The following is a 22,115-nucleotide window of genomic DNA, read 5'->3' as shown; positions in this document are numbered from 1 at the left end:
GAACTTCAAAAAGAAAACAAAGTTAATTAATAATTTGATTCTGCACTCTCTCCTTCAACTACGTATCTATGTAACGAAAAGGTTTAGTGTCAAAAAAAAAAGTCTACAGAGAAAGAATTAAATTCATAATAGTTTAAATCGTATTTTCCTGATCCTTGAATAGTACAGGGAAAAAAAACATAAAATAAACGACTGATTTTGTATATCAATGAAAGGTTATATAATTACTCCGTCTTATAATTTCACGATCTGCAGAGATCGCCAAAACTTTGAGTAGAAAACTTCCTATGGGAGTGTCGAAATGGGGAGAAAAATATTTGGAAAATAATATACTCCAAATAAGTCGAGTAAGGTATCATTTGTAACTAGTTTGTATGTTTCTAGATTGAATAAAACCACTAAAATGAAGATAGAGTCAATATTTTAAACGTTGAATAACTGAAAAATCACAATATTTAGATACGCTGTCATTCAAGAAAAATTAAATAAATGATTACCTAACTTTGTTATGGGAGAGGAGTCACTTCCTCTAATTTGAAAACCCTAAAAATAGAGACTAATTCTAGTTTTGAGAGCCTACTTTAAAACAATTCTAGCACAACTATTTATTCATATAGAGGCTATTGTACTCAAAATAGTTAATAAAAACTATTTTACAATACAGAAAATTAAGGTAAAAAGTTATTTTTCCCTATACTTTCTCTGAAGGGTATATTCATGGAAATGTTGGAAAATTTTAAGCTTTGCTGCTCTACATATGTGGTAGTAACTTTCCATTCTAGCACCAAACAGATAATTGACTTAGGTCATTTAATGTAACTGCAGTGAATGATGACAATAACTACATTAATTAACAGTGAGAAACAAATGCTTCTCATTACTTTTCACAATACTATTTGGAGGATTATATCCTTATATAGGATTTATCCTTCCAATTATTCCAAAACTGAGGTGTAAACTGGCAAAAAAGTGATGCCAACAATGTACCTTTCAGGGGCAGGGTAGAGGAATAGGGAAAGAGTACAAGCAACCACTGGCCGCTATCTGTTTTGGTTTAGATTACAATAGTGGACATTCTTATTAACTTTAATGTAAACCTTCCTTTTATGGACCTGGCCTTTTTGGCTTCACTTTTGCTTTGAAGGAGAGTAAGCTTATGCTACCCCACTGTAATTCTACAACCTTTGTTTCTGATGTTACATCTGTTAGAGTGCAGTCAAAATGAAAATCTACTTTCAATTTTTATAGAAAACATCCCCATGGTTATTTAGGACAAGAACATAACCAGAACTGCAGACTGTTTGGTCTTATCTTTGTGATTCTTTTTCAAGTTTTCAAATTTCACCAACACAAAACAAGGAAACTTTCAATTTGCATGATATGTAGGTACTAAAGGTACCTACCTACATTCAATGAAGTACTACAGTTCGAGTACTATGCATTAATTATTATGAAATGTGAATAAAACAAGTAGTTTTTAATATGAAAGGATATAAGAGGTGATATGAAAGCTGAAAAAGTACTGGAAAACCCAAAACAAGCACTAATTCATTAAGATTTAGATCATAAAAAAGAAATGAACTTCTATAAATTCAAAGTAATAAATCGTTTTCATTCTGAGATTATACGAACAGTGAGATATTGAAGTATTATTTTCTAGACGACTAGTCAGTACAAAAGGATATTGTTAATCTTGGATTGGAAAATTAATTTATTCAGAGTAAAGAACAAAACATTCTGTCAAATAACATAACTTTTTTTTTTTTAACAATGTTACACTTTTCCAGGGAAGATACATTCAGACATCCATGAAAGTGACCAACATCTCTCACCTAACCATGATATTAAACGTAAAATTTTGTAATCACAACATAGAAATAGAAGACAGTGGATATAACCAAAGAGATAATGGTTGGCATTGAGTCAAAATAAATCATGGACATATATTAAACAATACAAATTGTTTGCTGTTTAACATCACACCCCACCATCATTTCCAGAATTTTGTAATGCATGTATTGTTTTTGAATTATTTTTTGAGAGGTAATAAGAAATATTTAATATTTACTCAGTTTATTAGTTTGTTTTATTCACTGCTATTATTTAATAAACTATATCATATCTCTATTAACAGTGGTAATAAAAAATAATTTGATCAGGAGGTAAAAAAAAATCCATTGAAAATTGGAAATGTTTATTTTGATTACAAGTTTTTAATAAAAGCAATTGAACTTTTTTTAAAACTAGTCATTCTTTTAGCTATGCTTATTAGACCTTGTTGTATTCTAGTTTTGGCTTTTCAAATGAAATCTCAGGTGTCATTCCCTTGTTCAGGACTAGATCAATGTGGTGTCCATAACTTATAAGAAAATTTCGGTGTAGATAACAAAATATCACAAAAGACTCAGTCATTTCTGTATCACATCCTGTACCAGAAATATATCGTGAAGAATAGGTCTTAAGTCCCAGAAATTAATGTTGTGATCATATCACTTATATAGAAATCATTTAAGCCAGCCCATAATTTTACATATCAAGAACCAAAGAGGTTGTAGTAAGTGATTTGATCTAGGCTGACAGACTTTCCATTTTAGTTCACTATGCCCATTATTGAGTTTGTCAAAGGTATTAAATGGCTATATAAGAGCTTTATGTTGAAGTAAAATTTTATATTGAAAACATCATTTAACCATTGCTTAACCAAGGGCATCCCAACAACTATAAACATACTTTGTAAAGAATATAAGTTGTCATAATATGACCATTAAGACCATAAGTGTCATCAGCCTCATGATGAAAAGTAAATTTTCAGAAACATCAGATCAGTTAAAAGAGCTATTAATCCACTCCTTGATGAGAATTTTGTTGTGAATAACTTGTGACAACAACCCCTGCAATGACAAATGATGTACCAAACCACCACATAAATGGTGTCCTCTCTCCGAACAAAAGTGAACCGATGATTGCCTTAAACAGAAATATACTTCAATTAATTTATAGTTTATAGAACACTCAAATTTCAGATTACAATACAAGACATAGTTCATTCTGAACAAGTGGCCTCTAGCTATGTATAGTTAACAAAGGAAAACAGTTCAACAAGTACCAAAAAAATTATTTTTTCCCTATAGACAAAAGGTTTTAAGATTACTAAAATTAAATCAATAGATTTTTTTAACAAGCTACAGATTTCAGCATCAGTCATTTTCTATATGTAGTAAGTACTATAAATTCTTTAAGTTATGAAAGGTATAGATCCCTTTTTTTTTTTTCTTTTTTTTTTTTTTACTTCCTTTCTAGTCATTTCTGACATACAGCAGGAGGAGGGTATCTATAGGTTATCAAAAAATAAAAGTTGACCTTCCAGGTTGGATTCGAAACAGGCACTGCTGCAGTTCGGAGTAGTTAAAGCCAGTGCCTCAATTCCCTCAGCTACAGATGGCCCACGTACAGTACATTTGTATAAAGAACTTTTTCAATTGATACTCATTTACAAGTTACAAACTTTCTTTACATCTCCAAACTATTAAAAAATAATGATAAAGATTTAAAAATAGCAAATCACAGCATCTAAAACCAAAAACTTAAATAAGAAATTGAAAAAATATTAAAGAAGTTTTGGATTCTGATGTTTTATTTTCATTAATAATAATAATTAAAGGCTTAGTAAAACCGAAAGTTTAATGTAGATATCACTAATAGCTGTTTACACACAAATCGCCATAAAAACCCTATATGCAAGTTTATATTGATAGAATGCTCTTCAATTTCATTATTAATTAAAATAAATAAAATTTATAATGATTGATAATTCTCAAATGTAACCCAATTCAAATAAGTCAGTTGGAAAAGTTGTGTCCCAAAATGAATCCCTCCAAGATATTAGGAGATATCAAAGAACCAATGTAAAATACCAAAGGTCTTTTTTAGAAGGCAAAAATGCTAAGACATAAAGTTTTGGAAAATTAAATGCCAGCAAAGCTCTCCTTCTAAAGGTTTTTTTTTTTTTTATTTTTTTTTTCGGCCAAGACTCCCATTGGAGTCCTATACTGCCTAACCATGGTTGGGGGTCCAAGTTCTTCATTTTGCGGGACCGCCACGCAATGAAAAAAGTCGACGTCCCAAGCCGGATTCGAACCGGCACCGCCAATAAACATCAAATTGGTAAGACTGTGTCTTAACCACTGAGCCATGGGCGGCCCATCTAAAGGTTCATCTTATCTATGTTAAATCAGTGTTGGAAGTGTCTATAAATACATATTGTTTATCATATAGTCTTCACACCATAAAAAATCAGAAGCAATGGTCAAGAACAAATAGTCAGGTCACAAGTTAAAAGATAATAACTCTTAACATTTAGTGTTCACGAAAAATTATAACAAACAGAGAATATTGAGAGAAAAATCTTTAAACATATCACATATAAATGATTTTTTTTTTTCAAATGAAGTAAAAAATCTTAATCTGACTGATTTATTTTCTTTGTAGAGATAAACAGTGATACAACCAAAATAGTGTATAGCTTTTATTGAAAGGCTAAATAATGAAGTTTCCTGATATTTTATTGAATTAGATCCAAACCTTTATGATAAACCGATAACACCAATAATAAATAAATATATTATCAAATATATATGAAATTTTAAGTAAAAATAATACTAGACTACCAATGAGTTAAATTCTCACAAACTCACAGTAGAAACATAATTTGAAGCAGAACTGATCAATGTTGCATGGATAGAAGAGGGAGCAGTATGAAGTCCTTTTGCAAAGAACAGCATTCCCATTGTGTTAAAACCAATCATCAAGATAAACAACAGAACTGTCAGCAAGAAAATGCCCTCCTGGACAAAGGGAAAAGATATATCATTTACTAAAAGTACATAATTAATGATTTCAACGAAAATCTAAAGCAAAGTCTTACTATAGAACTCGAAAGCTTGCCAAACATACTGCCAATAGAAGAAAACACTCCTCCAATGACTGAATAATGGAGAAATACAGCATCTTTGAAAAATATATGTCTATTCCTAAGTATGTTTTTCATACTGAAAACGTTATGCAGGACTTTTTAAGCTAAGAAGAAAAGAAATTGACCAAGAAAACATATTGTACCAAATGGAAGATTGTTGACAATAAAACGTTCAAATTCTGGAAGGTTACATACAGTGTTGGTCTTTTCTTTGAAAAATAACAAAATGTTAAATTACTTGTAGACTTAGAAAATAAATACATTTTTTAAAATCTTACATCTATGCCAAAACTTAAAACATTATAGTGCTTGATTTATTTATTTGTCTCGAACGTTTCGGAGAAACTGCGCCCCCCTCATCAGCATCTAATCTGTCCCAGCATGATTGGTTGAGTGTGGTTTTAAAATATATGTTAACTACACTTAAATCAGTTTAAGACAATTCCAAATATAAATAAACCAAGCATTATTATGTTTTAGTTTTTGATCTAAGGCAAAAAAAAATCAGTCAGATGTTGAAACAAATTATTAAATAACATTTGTTTCCTTATTGAATGAATATCATTTGAATGATAATGTATTCAGAATTGGCCTTATAACGTTATTTCTTTCCAAAAGATGCCACCCTTCTCTACCCTTATTCGAACGGCGTATTTAATTTTGAGTGGAAAGGTTATAATGGACTAGTTGACACAAGATGGCTTGAATTTTTGGCCTACCAATCAGTGTCGTTTTTTGGGGTGTTCTAATCAAAGGGGGCTAATGATGCATCCACATGTTTAGGCTTAGTTAGTATTAATATTTAATCAATTAGGTATAAAATCTTCAAAATCTTGTCAATTAACTTCATTGCTTGCTTCATTTTTCTAAATAAAAAACATTATTTGTTTGGGTAGTTAAATTAACAAGTATCTTATAAACAAATACCGGACTTAAAGTTGAATTTAAGGGTTTTTAGAACGATTTCTGTGAATTGTTATTATCTTTTTCGCAGATTATTATATTTCCTTTCATTCTCCTCTTTTATTTTTTTTTTTGTTTTTATAGTAAATAGTTTAAATTAAAGATAATGCCGACGCAAGACGACGTCCGCCACGTTTAAGTCTCTGGAATACACAGAGTGTGGGAAAGAGGTTGTTTCTTTTCTTTGTCTACCTAGCGTTTGTGGATTGTTTGGTTTGTGAAAAGTGGGTTACGTGTGGATGCAGCTTAAAATTATACTGCTTCCTTATTGGTTCAACCTGATAATGATCGATACCAGACCGTTTGCTACTGGATCTTCTTTGAAAAATACTTAATAAAAATTAACTTTGCAAGGACTGTCCAGTTGTTAACTTACAAAATTTAGACTTTTGTTCTTTTCGAGTTACACGTGTAAGGAGATAAAGGCCATCTGTCATTGACAGTTATTGTAAGGACGCCTCTTTTTCAAGATAGTCCTAATCTACTGCCTCATAAATTTCATTATCTTCAACACTTACCTACCTACACGTTGTGAACCTCTTCGTGCTGAGTAAGGACATGGATTTGAATGGAAAAGTTGCTTTAATTACCGGTGGTGCTCAAGGGATTGGAAGAGCATATTGCAATTCTTTGGTAAATGAAGGTGTCAAGGTAATTTTAAACAATACTTTCTATAATGCAGTAATTTATACGAATCAGAACACAGGTACCAATTTCCGGTAGCGCCAACGCTCGTGATAGACCATCTTTAGCCGCCACCCTCTCCCTCCATTTTCACTCCCCTCGAAAATTATAAAATTTAAGCATATATATTGTCAGCCCTCAAAAAAATTTAGAAAACATGACTAATAATACACCATTTATCTTTTATTTTATAAATAATAAATGGCTGTTGCAGTTTTTTAAAATAAATAATGAAAATTGATATTATTTTTTTCATTTAGTTTTCAAATATTTTGGTTAATTTAGGTCGCTATATGTGATATAAATGAAGCAGAAGGATTATCTTTAGAAAAACATCTGAACAGTAAAGAAAAAAGATCAATATTCATCTACTGCGATGTGACAAAGAATTCTCAATTTGAAGGTGAAAAATTGAATTTGTTGTTGATATCTGTAATATTGTAAAAATTAATATTGATTATTAAGTTATATTTCACTCACCGCCGGAAGTAGTATGATACAATTCTATTGTTTTTATTTTTAAATTTCTGGGCCTGAAAAGTAGATAATTTATATTTTTAGATGTTTAAATCATGCTGATAAGTGAAATTATTTTTTATCACTTGAGCTTATACGTAATGAAAGTTCCAACACAGTTGTAATGTTGCAGAGTCCTTCAGGAAAGTGATATCCGAGTTTGGTCAACTGGACATAGTTGTGAACAACGCAGGTATTCTGAGCGACCATCCACAATTATGGGAAAAAGAAGTTGAAGTTAATCTAGTTAGAATATTTTTATTTATAATTTATTTTTCAGTTTTTAAAAAAATTCGTAAGTTTTAAGGTATAATAAATTATTTTAAGATAAATAAACAATTACAAATATTTATTTAAATATTATTGCTATTCATAATTGTCAATTTTCATCAGCATATACCAAAATAAGTTTAAACATATTTTAAAATAAAAATCATGAAATGTATATTAAAAATTATTAAGAAAATATCGTTTCCTTTAATCCGTCAGATGAACAGGATATATTCTTGGCTAAGTCGGGTATTAAAAATATATTGATTTCGTATTTTTTTTAATCCTGTTTTAGTGTGGGACTATAAGAGGTACACTTCTTGGATTGAGGTATTTGAAACAAGGAGGGGCAATAGTGGCAACATCCTCTTTAGCTGGTATTCTTAAAGATTCAGCATTTCCAATTTACGCTGCTACCAAAGGAGGTGTAAATTATTTTGTAAGGTCTCTTGGGGTAAGTTATACAGCATGAAAAAGCCTTGTTCATCAATTTATATAAGTTATAAAAGTGAATATAACTTAATCGAATTAGACCATATGGTAATATTCGTTGTTTGAAAATTTTATTTCTTTATTTTCTACATTCATAAGTCTGCATTTCAAATCACTGCCGTTCATTGTCTTAGTTTGTATTAATTTTTATATGTTCAATCTTAAGCCTCGCTTGGCTACTAAGAATATGTTACAAATGATATATATTCATATAGTACCCTGTAATTATTATTAATATGTAATACTATTGTCTAATTCAATCTGTCAATAATATTCTACTATAATTACAACCCTAATCTGTTAAAAAAATACAGTCATCCTCAGCATGTTTCGATCCTACTTATTTTCACCAATGACCGACACCGATGTAAGGTTTAGTGCATATGTAGTCTTCTGTAGTGCGTAAATTTTTCCCCTACCCCATTGTTTACATCGGGACCTACCCGTGCCGTACTTTAGGTACCCCGTTTGTATTTTTAAATTGTATTAAATTAGTGTGAAACAAAGGGGGGTTGAAAATTGTGAGACCTGCTTGTGAAAACACATGCATATATTTCGCTTAATTCAAACGTTAATCCCTGAAGGGGCAAACTACGGTTAGTGTGTTAGCTGATTATTTATAGACCTTAGTAATGGTTGGTCCCGCATACTACGATATTACCTTATCTGTGTGTGTGACGTCTTCGCCGCCGCGGTCACGTACTCTTCGTTCTCCTCGTCCAGGTTCAGCTGTGGGCGAATATGGTGAAACCATGAAATCGCCTAGTGTCAGAAAGACGTGTTTCTCGATCTGTGGATGGCCAGCATGTCCTGGACACTGGCGTGATGGTAGAGGCATGCCAGGTCCTAGCTTGCATGGTGCATAGGCTGTGGCGGCATTGTAGTCACGGCGTCTTCGGGGTCTTCCGGTGTCCGCGGCAAGTGGGGCATCAGAAATGTGACCCCCGACCCCGACTTTATATAAATTCAAAAAAGAAACGAAAACTTCGGATTACTTAAATCCGACACCCATATTGTATTTAGAGGAAATGAAAAAAAACTAAGAAACATAGAAGTAATGTTTGACACACTTAAGAATAACAACATATTTTCAAAATTTTGATATAACAGTAGAGTTGAAGAACGTACCAATTCAAAATCATTGTAAGCAGTATCGATAAATAAGTCATATCCAATTTTCTCATTCGAAACTAATAATAAATACAATAGGAACGGTGACACCATGTTTATAATATTTCAACTTCAAATTCTTTTAAATGTATAGTGTAAAAGGTAAAAGTTTTAATCAAATCTCAGGTAATCCTTTTGCGAACTTAGCGTCATTAAAACTTGAAAAATTAAAAATACTTAACGATCTTTTGGCTAAATATTATTGATGTATTGGATGAAATTTTTATAAAATATTAATTGATACTTCTAATGGATGAAGGATTAAATGGATCATAAAAAAGAGAGTTTTATAAAGTAGAAAAATATTTTGCAGAGAAATTTTGTAAAACATCATAAACTAAATTAAATAACAGGTTTTAACCAATTAAACATTTTTCTTATTAGCCACATCTATGAGAAGAGACAAATATTAACATAGGACAAACATTTCAAACGAGCTTAACTTAATTTTAGTTTTTTCTCTTTCCTTGTACTGGATGGATGAAGAGAGGTTACTAGATCAGGCCCTCAAATATCAATTACATAGTATTCATGTAATTATATAACTTATTTCAGATATAGAGACTATCAATGCTTTGCCTTTGATAAATGTAACTTTTCCAGTCTTCGGTAACAGCTGCCGCTAAAGGGATAAGAATTTTGGCGATTGCTCCAAGCTTAACTGATACACCTATAACTCAGCAACTCGTCGGCAACTGTACTATTACTCCAGAACTACAATTAATAGCCCAGAAACGCAGTGAGGAAATGTATAAACAGAAGTAAGTCGTGAAATAAAAATAAGTATATACAAACTTTTACTCTCATTTTCTAAAGATGTCATAAGAAATTGAATTAACGGTGTAAATTTCTTGCCCTCCAGTTGAAAACAGACAGACAGATAAGCCTAATCAATCCACAGTCAAATCTATATGATTGGCAAAACACCTACTGTTAATCCGATTTTTATGTAAAAAACACATGGATTTTACTCCTTATTTTGCATCTCACACTATCACGAAAGATTTTGAACTCTTATAAAGTATTCTTGAAACCTTTTTTTGGTTTTGGTATGTTGATTTAGCTTAAAAAATTAAAGACATTATACATTTACATTTTAAAGTCCTCAGTTGAATTTTTTAAGTATATTCATCGCAGTATGTTATTTATTTTTTTATGTTTTGCTTCCCATCACTTTTAGACCAGAAAGCGTAGCGGCTTGCCTTATTTACGCTTTGAAGGAAGCTCCATCAGGTTCGGTGTGGCTCGTTGCCAATGACAACTGGCAACAAATTAACTATGATAAGCTTCTTCATTGAAAAGTTAATAGATGGAATATTTGTACAAATTTTAAATAAAATATTTTTTGGGGGGGGCGTTGTTTTTTTTTATTTAACATTAGCTGACCCAACAATGCTTCGCAATTCCTATTTCTGATGCTTAAAAAAGGACTATAAATACAAACAACATATAAAATCTAGGAGATTTTAGTTATTACCTATTTATCCTTTCCATCTCCTTCCAATGAAACAAAGATAACACTTCTAAAATTTTGCTACGGTTAGTGGTAAATCTCGCCACGTTACTGTTTACGTAATCATTTATATTTCAAGATTAGTGATTTATCTTATGAGAATAAAATCAGCGGAGTCGAAACACATAGGTGTAAAGCCCAAAATTTATTAGTAACAACAGTGAATCAGAGAGCATTAACTCATATGTTGACTTGTACTACTGCAAGTCAAATGTATTCTAAAATATGTGACATCTATGAGAGAGATGTTTCTGAGCATGAAACTTTTGCAATAATGCTTTTAATTTAAGACTGGGATAGACTTGGCCCAGCCACATAAGGTCTATCGAAATTTTGGCATTTTGATTAAAATCATTGGGAAATGATAAACCAGATGATATGATCATTTCCGAAATAATAACAACACTTCCAGAGCAGTAAAAATAAATTATTAATATATAATATAAGTGCTTGGGAAGGTACAGGCTCCGATATAAACTTTTTCCAATTTAACTACAAGATTGATGGCTGAGGAAAGACGCTCTACAAATTCTACTGAGGAAACAAAAATGTAAAAACAAATTGAAGGACTACTTCTAAAAAGAGGAAATACTTTTCTTGCTCTAAAGAAGGACCTCTGAGTAAAGACTGCCCATGCAAGAAAAAGCCCTGTAGTACATGCAAAAAACAAACCACCGAGAGAAGGACTGCTTTCGTAAAAACAAAGTGAAAACGTCAGCAGCTACTTTCCTTACTTAAAGCTGCAGTAAATCGTCAACTGAATGGGTCTTAGATTCAGGTTCCACGAGGCATATGACCAACAATATAATTGTATTTATAATTGTGATTCAGAATCTGGAGATGAAAGTGGTGAACCATTGATGGAAATAAAAGTAAAAAATGAAAAGGCTTTAGAAGCGGATAATGGAAATTTATCTAAAAATAAAAGAGAACTGGAAGAAGAAGCTGATGCAGGAGACCGAAACAATTTGAGAACAGAAGAAACAGAAGAAAATCTACAGATAAAGAGGTATCCTAGCAGACTTGAAGGATCATTAAGATGATACAGATGATTCTAGCGAAAAGGAAAAGACAGAAATTGTGCAAGGAAAGGCTAAGAAAAATCAAAGAAAAAAATCAAGACATCAAGAAGAAGCAGAAAGAGAAATCTGGTGAGATTGACAAGGATCAAGGACAAGGTTACAGAAATTAAAATCTTTAAATGGCGACTCAGAAATTTGTGTCAAGGATGAAGAAATATTAGAACATAAAAGTAAGAAATATACTGGTACTAAGAAGAAGAAGATACCCAAAAAAGAAAAGGGGATTTAATGATCCAACGAATATTGTTAAACCTGGTGAATATTATAATTCTGACTGTGAAAAGTAAAGATCAAATCATCTACAAAAGGACAGACGACCAGTTGGAGTTGTGAAACATTAAAATAAAAAAATTGTACGTTTTTTCTGAGCACAAAACTAATATTGTAGTTTAAAATTTATTTTGTTAATGTATATAAAATATTGTAAATTGAAAATTCTGTAAATCCTTTTTCGGTTTTTGTAAGAAAATTTGTGTAAAACTAAATTTGATTAAAAAATGAATAGTTAAGAGGGTGTGTTAAAGTGTGATGTAAAATGTCATTTTTTATTGTATACATGTTGCTCTGTGGCAAACTGTGAATATATCGATTCTTGAACAACAGGGAAATTAGTTCATAACGTAAGTAAGCGAAAGTAGTTGAAAGAGTTTGATAAAATTTATACTAGGTCACATCTACACTAAACTCTAACGTTTCTCCATTATTGACCTAAATAGGACTTATTTTTCGAAATGGAAATTTATCAAATACAATACGCTTATACCTAGGAAAGAGAAATTGGGGGATGGAATTTGTTAAAATTGATACTACACCATGTCATCTGTATTTCCCAACTATCCTCCAAATTTTGGGTAAATCAGACTAGCCGCTTTCGAAATAAAGGTGTGCCGAAGAAAATACAAGTATGCATGTAAGCGAAAGCGGTGGATAAAAAAAAAGATAAAATTACTGCGGGATTAACGGCTCAAACTTTTTTTTTAGCACCTTGTACAATATGCTGTCAATCTTCTGTTATAGAGGATGTACAATTTTACTTCTTAATACAGTTTCAGCGGAACTGCCACAAAATTAATTATTGTAAAAAATGGAATAAAACAAATATGATACCCCTACTGGAAAGTGACAAAAGGCTACAGAAAGGAAAAGTCCATTTGGAACCAACATACTAGTCGATGGCATAAACTTGATGAGGAAACTTCAAGAGTGGCTACAATGTTACTTGGTGATGCATAATACTCAGTCATGTCGCCTAAAATGATAGTTTTTTAAGGGGACTTTAATAAAGTATAACAGATTAATAATTAATAAATTAATTATAGTTAATGATTAAAGCAGATTTTTCAAAGTTTGTTCAATTATTTAATCTCCTTCATGACTAATGTATTGCCTCTTCAAACTTCAAGCTTCACCAAAAAAAGGACCTTCAAGGATTGAAAAATAAAATGTTTCAATTATCGCCTTTCCAATTTCCATACCCTTCCAATCGACAGTTGGACTGCCTTTCTTTATCAAGTCCTCAGACTATTTTCAAGCAACAACCCGGTCATGGGATACAGAACTCCTTCCACGAATTTCTTTGTTTCCGAAATTTAACTTGCCCAATAGAACTATTTTATTGAACATAAGTGTTTACATCGGGACCTGCTCGTGCTATACTGTAGGTGTTCCGAGTGTATTTTACGATTATGATAATTAAAATTATTAGTGTGGAAAAGGAGGGCTGAAATTGTGAGACTTATTATTATTATTATGCTCATTAGCATGCATATATTTTCCTTAAAATTCAAAAAGTATTAATCCCTGGAGGGGCAGATGATGTTAGTGTGTTAGTCTCAATTATTTATCTATAATAAATATAATGCGGCAAGGGGGGCCATTAGAAAATGAGACCCCCGACCCCGACTTTCTTTAAAACCAAAAAATAACCGCAAAATTCGGACTACTTAAATCTGACAATAAGATTATTTTGAATAATTAATAAAATAAGATTACATCAATTCATATTTCATTAATATTATCCCAAATTAATGTTTTTCAACTATTTCAGACATATCAACTATCAATATAACATAACGAACTATAATAATACTTGTACATTAAGGTAAGAGTATTTTAAAAGCTAAAAATACAAAATACGTTCACATATTACATGATGATTATATTTCACCAATTCATATTTTTAATATATTAATCGATAATAAATCATGAATGAATACTTTGATCATCCTTTTCCTTTTCCTTTTCCTTTTCTTTGTCTTTTTCTTTATCTTTTTCTTTTTCTTTGTCTTGATCTTCTTTCGACGCTTGAGTTGATGGAGGAGGGCCTTCATCACCCTCTTCTGGTTTGATAGTGCTTGCTGTTAAGCTGCCCTTGCTTCGTCTACTTATTCTACTTTGCCTTACACTACTACTCCTTACTCCAGTGAAGCGTTCATCATCTTCCATTTCCTCAGAGAGCTCTTCCCCAACTTCTTCCTCCGCTTCTTCCTCCTGTTCCTCCTCTACACCTCCATCTTCTGGTGGAGGGCCCCACGGGTCTGGTTCTACAACTTTGTCAACCAATGGAGGAAAGAATGCTTCGACCTGAAGACAATAAATAAAATAAAAATAAAAAAATAGGAAATATAATTAATTAATATCATAATATAATAATTTTGAAAATAAATCGTCATAATGTTAACAGTCCCTCTCGTGGATTTAATGAGATAAATTTTATGTAGCTAAAGTGCTTTTTCAAAACTAATATTTTCAGAGCTCGGATAATATATCATCGAAGAAACGATCAAGAACAATGCTAAATCGAGAGAAAATATTCTAAAGTAAAGTAGACGTTAGAAAATCAAACATAAAGCCAATACCATTTTAATTTTAATTTTTTATAACTAAAAGCATTTTTACGTAGGTACACATTTTTAGTTTCACCTATTCTCAAAAATGAAACCAATCCTTCTCTCCCTTTGTTTTCTGTATAATTTACATTTATTTGTTTTTGAAAACATTACTTTTCCAACATAAATTTTAATGTATATGAGTTCTGTAATTATCACAGTTTTGTTAAAAATAGTTTTATTTATTATCATTTTAGACCAAAATAGGTTGGTAATAATAGAATATTAATCATAAAATGTCAAAAATAGCTATAATTTAACTAAGCTCTGTAGGACACTTTGAAATTTTGACATAAAATATTTGTTCTACCCTCTCTTGGGTACTAAGGAACTATTAGTTCAATCTAAGAAAGGTGGACTGGTGGACAAACCATGTCGATTTTAAAATATGCTAAAGCTTGTGTAAACGTAACCCCAAGAACTATCACCACTATCTCCCGTTACTGTGTATATAAAAAAGAAATATTTAAGTAAAAGGTAAGTAAATTTAAAATATCACTAAGACGTATTTAACTATTTAATCATTTTTACTATATTTTATTTTGCAAATAACCACAAATTCCTATTTACACAAAAATTATTTTTAATTTGATCACAAATTACAAATAAGCTTTTTTTCTTTTTTTTTTATCAATTAAAGCTTCTTCTATTTACAGCATACTGTAAACTTACTTCTTTTAAACCTTGTCTTGTATCCGGCGAGATGTAGATGGGTCCCATCGATGCCATAATTAACATTGGATCACTGGAAGTTCTCTCAAGAGCCAATACCATTTTCAAACCACTAAAAATAAGACCCTATCATCAAAATAATGATATAATTATTGGGATTAGCAGTAATTGTATCTATCCATAAACGTTTTTGTCAACCTATTGGAAATCTTCAGCTTTATAAGTTATTATAGAAAACAGAATTGTGGACATAGATAGGTTTGAATAACTACTGGCAAATATGGCCGTTGATTTTACTGACCATTTATTTAAATTTAATTTATAAATATTTTAAATCCTAAACTTAGAACAACTTCCATTTGAGAAAGTCTTTCTTACCTCCAAGAACAAATATATTAATTTATTATTCATGTTCCAAACACTGGCGTAGTTAGAAAGTCGTTTCGAGAAGGGATGCATCAGGGGATTTCATAACATTTGGAACTAAGTTGTTGACATTTAAGCAAAATGACTCTTCTAGGTTATAAAGCTCATTTGGGCCTCTTTTAAATATAAAATATCCAATATATTTAGTATTTTTAACGTAAATTTGAAATCTATTAATCGATTTTTATAAGACAAATTCATAAGCAATAAATTGCAGAAACAAAATAGTTTTTGTTTCCGTAAAATGTTTTAGACTATAACGTATCCGATTCTTTCAATCTTTATGTAAATATAAGTTAAAGTTCTTTTTTTTTTGTTAGATGTGCCACCATGCAAGTAAAGCAGCGATATACACGGTTAACTGGCCAAACTGAAAATATGAATTAAGGACCTCAAAACAAGAACAAAACTTCTTCTGAAGGTATCTCCGCAAACGCTTTGTTCAGAAGATACTCACACCTAAAGATTTTCATTGTTATGAATTATTTATGTTATATGAAATAAATAGATAAAACTTATTTATTTGTTCCAGCTACTTTATTAATTGAACGTAAACATTAAATTCAAAGTGATCAAGTTGTTCAAAGTGATTTCCTTGAGCATTAAGACAGGCTCGGCATCTTTCTTCAACAGCAGCAGTGGCAGAACGGCACTGGATATGTCTTATTGTTTCACAAGATTCAACTATCCTTCTTCGTAAGGAATTAACATCATTGACCGGCCTTGCATAAACTTTTGGTTTAGTGTCACCCCAAACAAAAAATCCACTGGTGTCAGGTCTGGAGAGCGTAAAGGCCAAGCTACAGGTCCTGCACGGCCAATCCATTGACTGGGATAATAACCATTTAGCCATTGTAGAACTCCCGAAAACTGCAGTACAACCATCTGATTGAAGCCCTTCTCAGTTGTAGTGGAATATGTTCAACTAAATCAATAATAATCAGTATTAAGAAATTCCAGAAATGTGCCCGCATTGAGTCAAGGCGGCAAGAAATGCAGACCTATTAAAATATTTTCTATGATCCCCAACCACACATTTTACTGAAACGTGCTGAAAATAATGCTCACGAATTGCATGGGGATTTTCCTGCGACCAGAGATGATTATTTTTCTGATTGAAGATACCTCTTCTTCTGTCCAGATAATGTTTCCTGAAAATTGTGGATTATGCTCAACTTGATTTAAGTACTAATCTGAAAAATGTCTTCTTTGCCGAAAATTTTGCGGTAATAAATTTTGTACCTGCATGATAATGCAGGGGAGAAGTCCATCTGCAATGAGAGTCTCTATACTGTAGTTGGCGTAATATTTAATTTTGCTTTTGCTCTTCGTACACTGCCAGATAGATTATCATCAAAATACTGTAATATGGTCGCAGTCATTTCTTCATTTCGTAAGAGGCCAAAATACCATCAGCACGTGGTATTATATCGAATGTTACCAGTTTCTATAAGACGTTGAAACGTGGAGCTAAAGATAGACTTGTTTGGTAATCTTCTATTCGGAAATCGCCTGGCATATTCACAACGGGCAGCATTAGTGTTACCATTGCAAAAACCGTACACAAACACCATATCGGCGTATTCTCCATTAGAATAAATTGAAAGCATAATGATGAGTACTCGCGAAAACCTCTTACAAACTGATAAACGTCATTGACAGTTCCTGATGGATAATTCCAAATACAGTTAGGGATAAAAGGCCATATTAGTATTCTATCTAATCCATCTCCTAATCAATTGTGGACATACCTTCATTTTTAACAGCATTTAATATGAATCTTAATGTTTAAATTTAATTAATAAAGTACTTAGAAAAAATAAATAGGTTAATAAAAAATAAATTTATTTCATATAACGTAAATAATTCATAACAATGAAAATCTTTAGGTGTAAATATCTCCTAAACAAAGCATTTGCGGACCATCAGAGGAAATGTTTTTCTAATTTTGAGGTCCTTAGTTCGTATTTGCAGTTTTGCCACTTAACCCTGAAACAACCTGTATAGTAAGTAACCTTTGCAACAGGGTTGAGGGTGGTATAATAACCCTTCCCTCCTCCAAAGCAAAAATGAAGCCAAAAAGACCACGCCACAACCATTTTAATAATTACTTAAATTATATGTAGATGGATTTAACATGTTATGTATTAACAAGTTGCATCTGAATGCGTTTTAATACGCATATTAATCGTTTAAAAACATAATTACACCTTGAAATTGCAAATAATTACCAATCTTAGATTGCAATATAAATTTTAAGCCATTCTATTTTTTTTTAAACTAAAATACATTAAAACCTTTAATTATAATTATAATTACAATAATTAAACGCTTCTAGTAACACAAAAGCAGAATGTTTATTTTTTTATTACTGATTTTTGTTTTGTTTATTCATGCTAATTTATATGATTTGGCATCTCAAATACTGGAATAGTTCAATCACATTTATTTTGAAAATTTACTACTTATTACTTATTTTCACCGTTGGATATGACTTGTTATGAAACTTCAGCAATATGACCTCATTATAGCACTTGACTACCCTCGGTTTGATTATATAAGTGAACATTTTAATGTTTTATTTTTGTTTAAAAATAAGAATAAAATAAATAAAAGCATTTTGTGAATTAGAGAAGGGGTCCTTATAGTACAAAAGCCGGGAAGAAAAAAAGGAAGTTATCTCACCCCAATTTTTGATTACTTTAATGAAAACTATGTATAATTACTAGCCAAAATTGATGAGTCTGCCTAGTATAGGTAATTGGAATAAAAAATGGCGGCTGTTTCAAAACCTTCAAAAAACACTAATTTTTCTTTAGGAGCTCTATATCTTAAAAACTACCAACAACACTAGAAAATCTTATAGAACATTATTTAAAGAAGAGTAAATTTTCTGAAATATTAGCCCTAAAAGAGCTATTTACGTCCAATAGTTCTCGAGATATAGCTTTTTAAAAAGCACAATTTCTTAAAAATCTACTGAAAGATTAGCAGTTAGTTAATTTGTTTTAAGAACTCTATATCTCAGGAACTATATGACGTACAGATGTCTATTAGCACTCAAATTGAAGCTATTTTTATGGTCTATAAAGAAGTTTATGAACTTTACCTTCGTAGGAATAGTAGTTTTCATGATATTTGCTAAAATAAATTGATTTATAGTTGTTCAGACAATAAGTTTGATTTATGAAAAACTTGATTTCAGAAACCATTGGACGTGCAGATGTCTGCCAGCACTCAAATTAAAGCTAGTTAAATTTACTACAAAATAGTTAATGATGTTTATCTTTGTAGGAGTAGTAGTTTTTATGATATTTGACAAAATGTTAATTTCTAGTTGTTTCTATAAAATGTTGGATTTTTGAAAAAATATATCTCTAGATCCATAAGACGCGTATATGTCAGCCAGCACTCAAAATAAAGGAAATTTAACTTACTATAAAGTAGTTTTTGACACTTATCTTCGTAGGGGCAGTAGTTTTTATGATATTCACATATGAATATGAATTTGGCAAATGAAAATTTGTCCTAACAACTATAAATCAATTTATTTTAGCAAATTTCATGTAAACTATTACTCCTACGAAGATAAACATCATAATAGTTTAAAGTAGTCTTTATAGCTCATTAAACTAGCTTTAGAATGAAAAATTGGTTTTTTTATCGCTTTGAAACAGCCACCATTTTTTATTCTCCCTTGGCAGACTCATCAATTTTAACTATTAATTATATATAGTTTTCATTAAAGTAATCAAAAATTGGGGTGAGGTAACTGCCTTTTTTCTCCTCTTGGGCTTTTGTACTATTAGCCCTTTAGATCTCTCCCTATCTATACCATTGGTTCATTGCCATCGTTCATTATCATATTTCTATAATATCCTTAGATATTGCGCTATTTTTTCTTTCCGTATTGATATCAACAAATGTTCTAATATCATGTTATAATCATTTTTTTTATTCGTACGTTACATTTCCATTATTATTTCTTTCAACACTAAAATAATAGCTCTGAATCAAGCATATTACTCACAGTTTTTGAATCTTCGGTAACCTCTCATACTGGTGAATCGTCTGGCAAACCATGACTGTATCATCAGGATCCACTGAATCGAAGAAACCAACGTGCATTACGTTCGAGGCAAACTGCAACGCTGTGTCTAGAACCTCCCGAGCTCTGCGTGCTTCGAAAATTACCACGTACTATAAAACAAATTATATCATTGGTTTATACACTATAAACTTCCATAAGAACTGAGTATCAAATTATATAAACAGTATAACATTTTAAGATAGAAGAGTGAAGAGGAATATACATTAATGATATAGATATAAATATTATTATTGTTACAGATGGGGGAGGAAGAGGGTCCATTTTCACTTCTAATTCTTCCACGATGGCAGGGAAGAGTACTTCAATGGCTGCTGACTTGGAAACATGTTCTCTGGGGGTCCAAAATGGCGGAACAGCAGTTCCATTAGGGGTGTAGAACATAAACTCCGCACAGAAACTGAAATATAATTACAAAAACAGAACCAAATGTTTGGCAACCATTTTAGAAAAAAATTAATTAAATTTGTAGAACTATCTTCAAAATTAAAATTGAAATGTATGAATGCTTCATAACGGATATTCCCATAGGGCAGTTAATATGCTTAAGAAAATATTTGAAAAACGGATTCAAACAAGGTAATCTTATACTAATTTAATTTTTTCTTATACTAATTTAATTTTTTCCAACTCACGTTGGATCACCCAACATTTTTTTTTTTTTATACTAGATCAAAAATTATTAGACACGCATCCAATACGCCTTAGAAGCCGATTTCTATTATATTATCGTATACTCCTTACATTCACTACAGAGTACTGAACCCTTAACCCATTTTTGAGTTAGACCATTTATTTTACAGATTATCATATCCATACTTCCTTTGCTCTACACGAATTTAATGGTTATTATATACAAATCGATTAGCTTTTTTGTGTTAAACGTATTAAATGAGTTTATATGTAAAAAAAATTACAAAAGCAAGAAATCACACCTAGAAAAGTATAACGAAAAAAATTGTTTTCAAAACATCAAGTCAAATTTGTTTTCAGTGACCTTTGAAACCATCAAGTACGGATTTTGTCATTTATAAAATTGGATTTTATGGGAGAAAATGCAGTTTCAAATTAAGAAAAATTTCTCAAACATTTTATAACTCCGATTGTAATTTTTTCACGAAGGTCTAAATTGCATTAAATTTAATAAATTTAGGCGGTTCAAAATACTCCCACGTTTCGTGTAGTTTATTAGTGAAATCGTGTTGAAGTTATTACAGTTTTAGTCAATTATAAGAAATACCAATTTGATTACTATGAAAATTCATAGAGCACTTTGAGGGAAGAAAAATGAATACAAAACTTATTTCTCCATTAGAAAATAATTCATCCCACGTTTCAAGGTCAGTCGGGCTAAATTATTTCCTTACGATGACTCTTGATCGATGGCATAGTGGTAGAATAATATATCAATCGATTTGCTTTCCGATGCAGAATAACAAAAAAATATTGTCGATTCTAATAAATGTATAAAAATCACTTCCTATGAAGTAGACCAAAGGCATTTTCAATCAGAATAAGCAAGTCAGATTTGTTTATAGCATCCATAAAAATCCTTCAGGAGAAATTTTCATAAAATACAAAAAATATTTTATCTGACCGTTTCCAACAAAATATATTTGACAGAAATCTATGATTTGGGTACACAACTGAAACAATAGAGACCGACTAACGTTGCGAGTGGGTCAGATATTTTTATTAAACTGAGAATTTACCTCATAAAGTCTTCAAATTTACTTACTCCTCTTTACCATACGAATCTCAAGATGCTATCCAAAATATGCAATCAGTCATTGTTATGTTACACTCTTAGCCTAATATTAACTACCAATACTCAACCGGAAGCCAAACAATTACTATAGGATCTAGTTTATTTTTAGAGTCTCCAAAGTCATTAAAAATACATAAAAATTTAGGGGGTTGTAAAATAGTTTTTCTTTCGTACATTAATTTGCTATTTAGCGGATAAGAAATATTCCTTATCGATATAAATATCTCTTGTTTCGTTAAATACTAAACTGAGAGTTCATGAATTGCTCTCAGTTTTGTTTTTCATATCTCTTTAACCTGAGTACATTCAAGTATGTATGAAAGTATAACCTACGAGCCAGGAGATGGGTCCAGCGGATTCATGCTTTCACCGTACGCTAGGTTTGCAACTCTAGTCTCAACTTCATCGAGATGTTCGATAGCTTCCAGCCTGATCATGGAAGATGTCTTCAATTCCAGTTCCTTAGTGTCGAACTCTTGCAACAGAGTAGCAATGACCGGTTGCTTTTCAAGGCTTCTAAGCAGAATTCTAGGAAACAGGACTCCGGAATTGTAAAATATCTGAAGAAAAAAAAACTATTCAGTTTCCTTG

At 31.2% G+C, this 22,115-nt stretch overlaps 3 protein-coding genes across 7 annotated transcripts in view; 1 reads left to right on the top strand and 2 right to left on the bottom strand.

The window, feature by feature from the left end:
* LOC106677870 (dual specificity protein phosphatase 22) overlaps positions 1-5,144 on the bottom strand; it is a 208,555-nt gene extending 203,411 nt beyond the window's left edge. For both annotated transcript variants that reach the window (XM_067050440.1, XM_067050442.1), the window contains exons 1-2: positions 4,925-5,144; positions 4,695-4,844 (exon numbers count right to left, since the gene is read on the bottom strand). In XM_067050440.1, the coding sequence (XP_066906541.1) occupies positions 4,695-4,844; positions 4,925-5,047 (273 nt within the window). In that variant the 5' untranslated portion in view covers positions 5,048-5,144. The remainder of the gene's footprint in view (positions 1-4,694; positions 4,845-4,924) is intronic.
* Positions 5,145-6,454: 1,310 nt separating this feature from the next.
* On the top strand, positions 6,455-10,416 carry LOC106677866 (15-hydroxyprostaglandin dehydrogenase [NAD(+)]). The gene is made up of 6 exons (XM_014416041.2): positions 6,455-6,586; positions 6,905-7,022; positions 7,269-7,381; positions 7,701-7,859; positions 9,671-9,828; positions 10,248-10,416. Exons 1-6 carry the CDS (start codon positions 6,494-6,496, stop codon positions 10,363-10,365), a joined length of 759 nt encoding a protein of 252 aa, XP_014271527.1. The 5' UTR covers positions 6,455-6,493; the 3' UTR covers positions 10,366-10,416.
* A 3,383-nt stretch (positions 10,417-13,799) lies between these two features.
* Positions 13,800-22,115, bottom strand: part of LOC106677865 (uncharacterized) — a 15,542-nt gene continuing 7,226 nt past the window's right edge. For all 4 annotated transcript variants that reach the window (XM_014416037.2, XM_014416038.2, XM_014416039.2 and 1 more), the window contains 5 exons: positions 21,858-22,084; positions 19,997-20,156; positions 19,679-19,848; positions 15,223-15,334; positions 13,800-14,245 (listed from right to left, as the gene is read on the bottom strand). In XM_014416037.2, coding sequence (XP_014271523.1) covers positions 13,865-14,245; positions 15,223-15,334; positions 19,679-19,848; positions 19,997-20,156; positions 21,858-22,084 — 1,050 coding nt within the window. In that variant the 3' untranslated portion in view covers positions 13,800-13,864. The remainder of the gene's footprint in view (positions 14,246-15,222; positions 15,335-19,678; positions 19,849-19,996; positions 20,157-21,857; positions 22,085-22,115) is intronic.

Source organism: Halyomorpha halys, unplaced genomic scaffold (genome assembly GCF_000696795.3).
Source record: "Halyomorpha halys isolate HHAL.00 unplaced genomic scaffold, Hhal_1.1 Scaffold110.1, whole genome shotgun sequence".
Lineage (NCBI taxonomy): Eukaryota > Metazoa > Arthropoda > Insecta > Hemiptera > Pentatomidae > Halyomorpha > Halyomorpha halys.
This window is presented reverse-complemented; position numbering and strand designations above follow the sequence as displayed.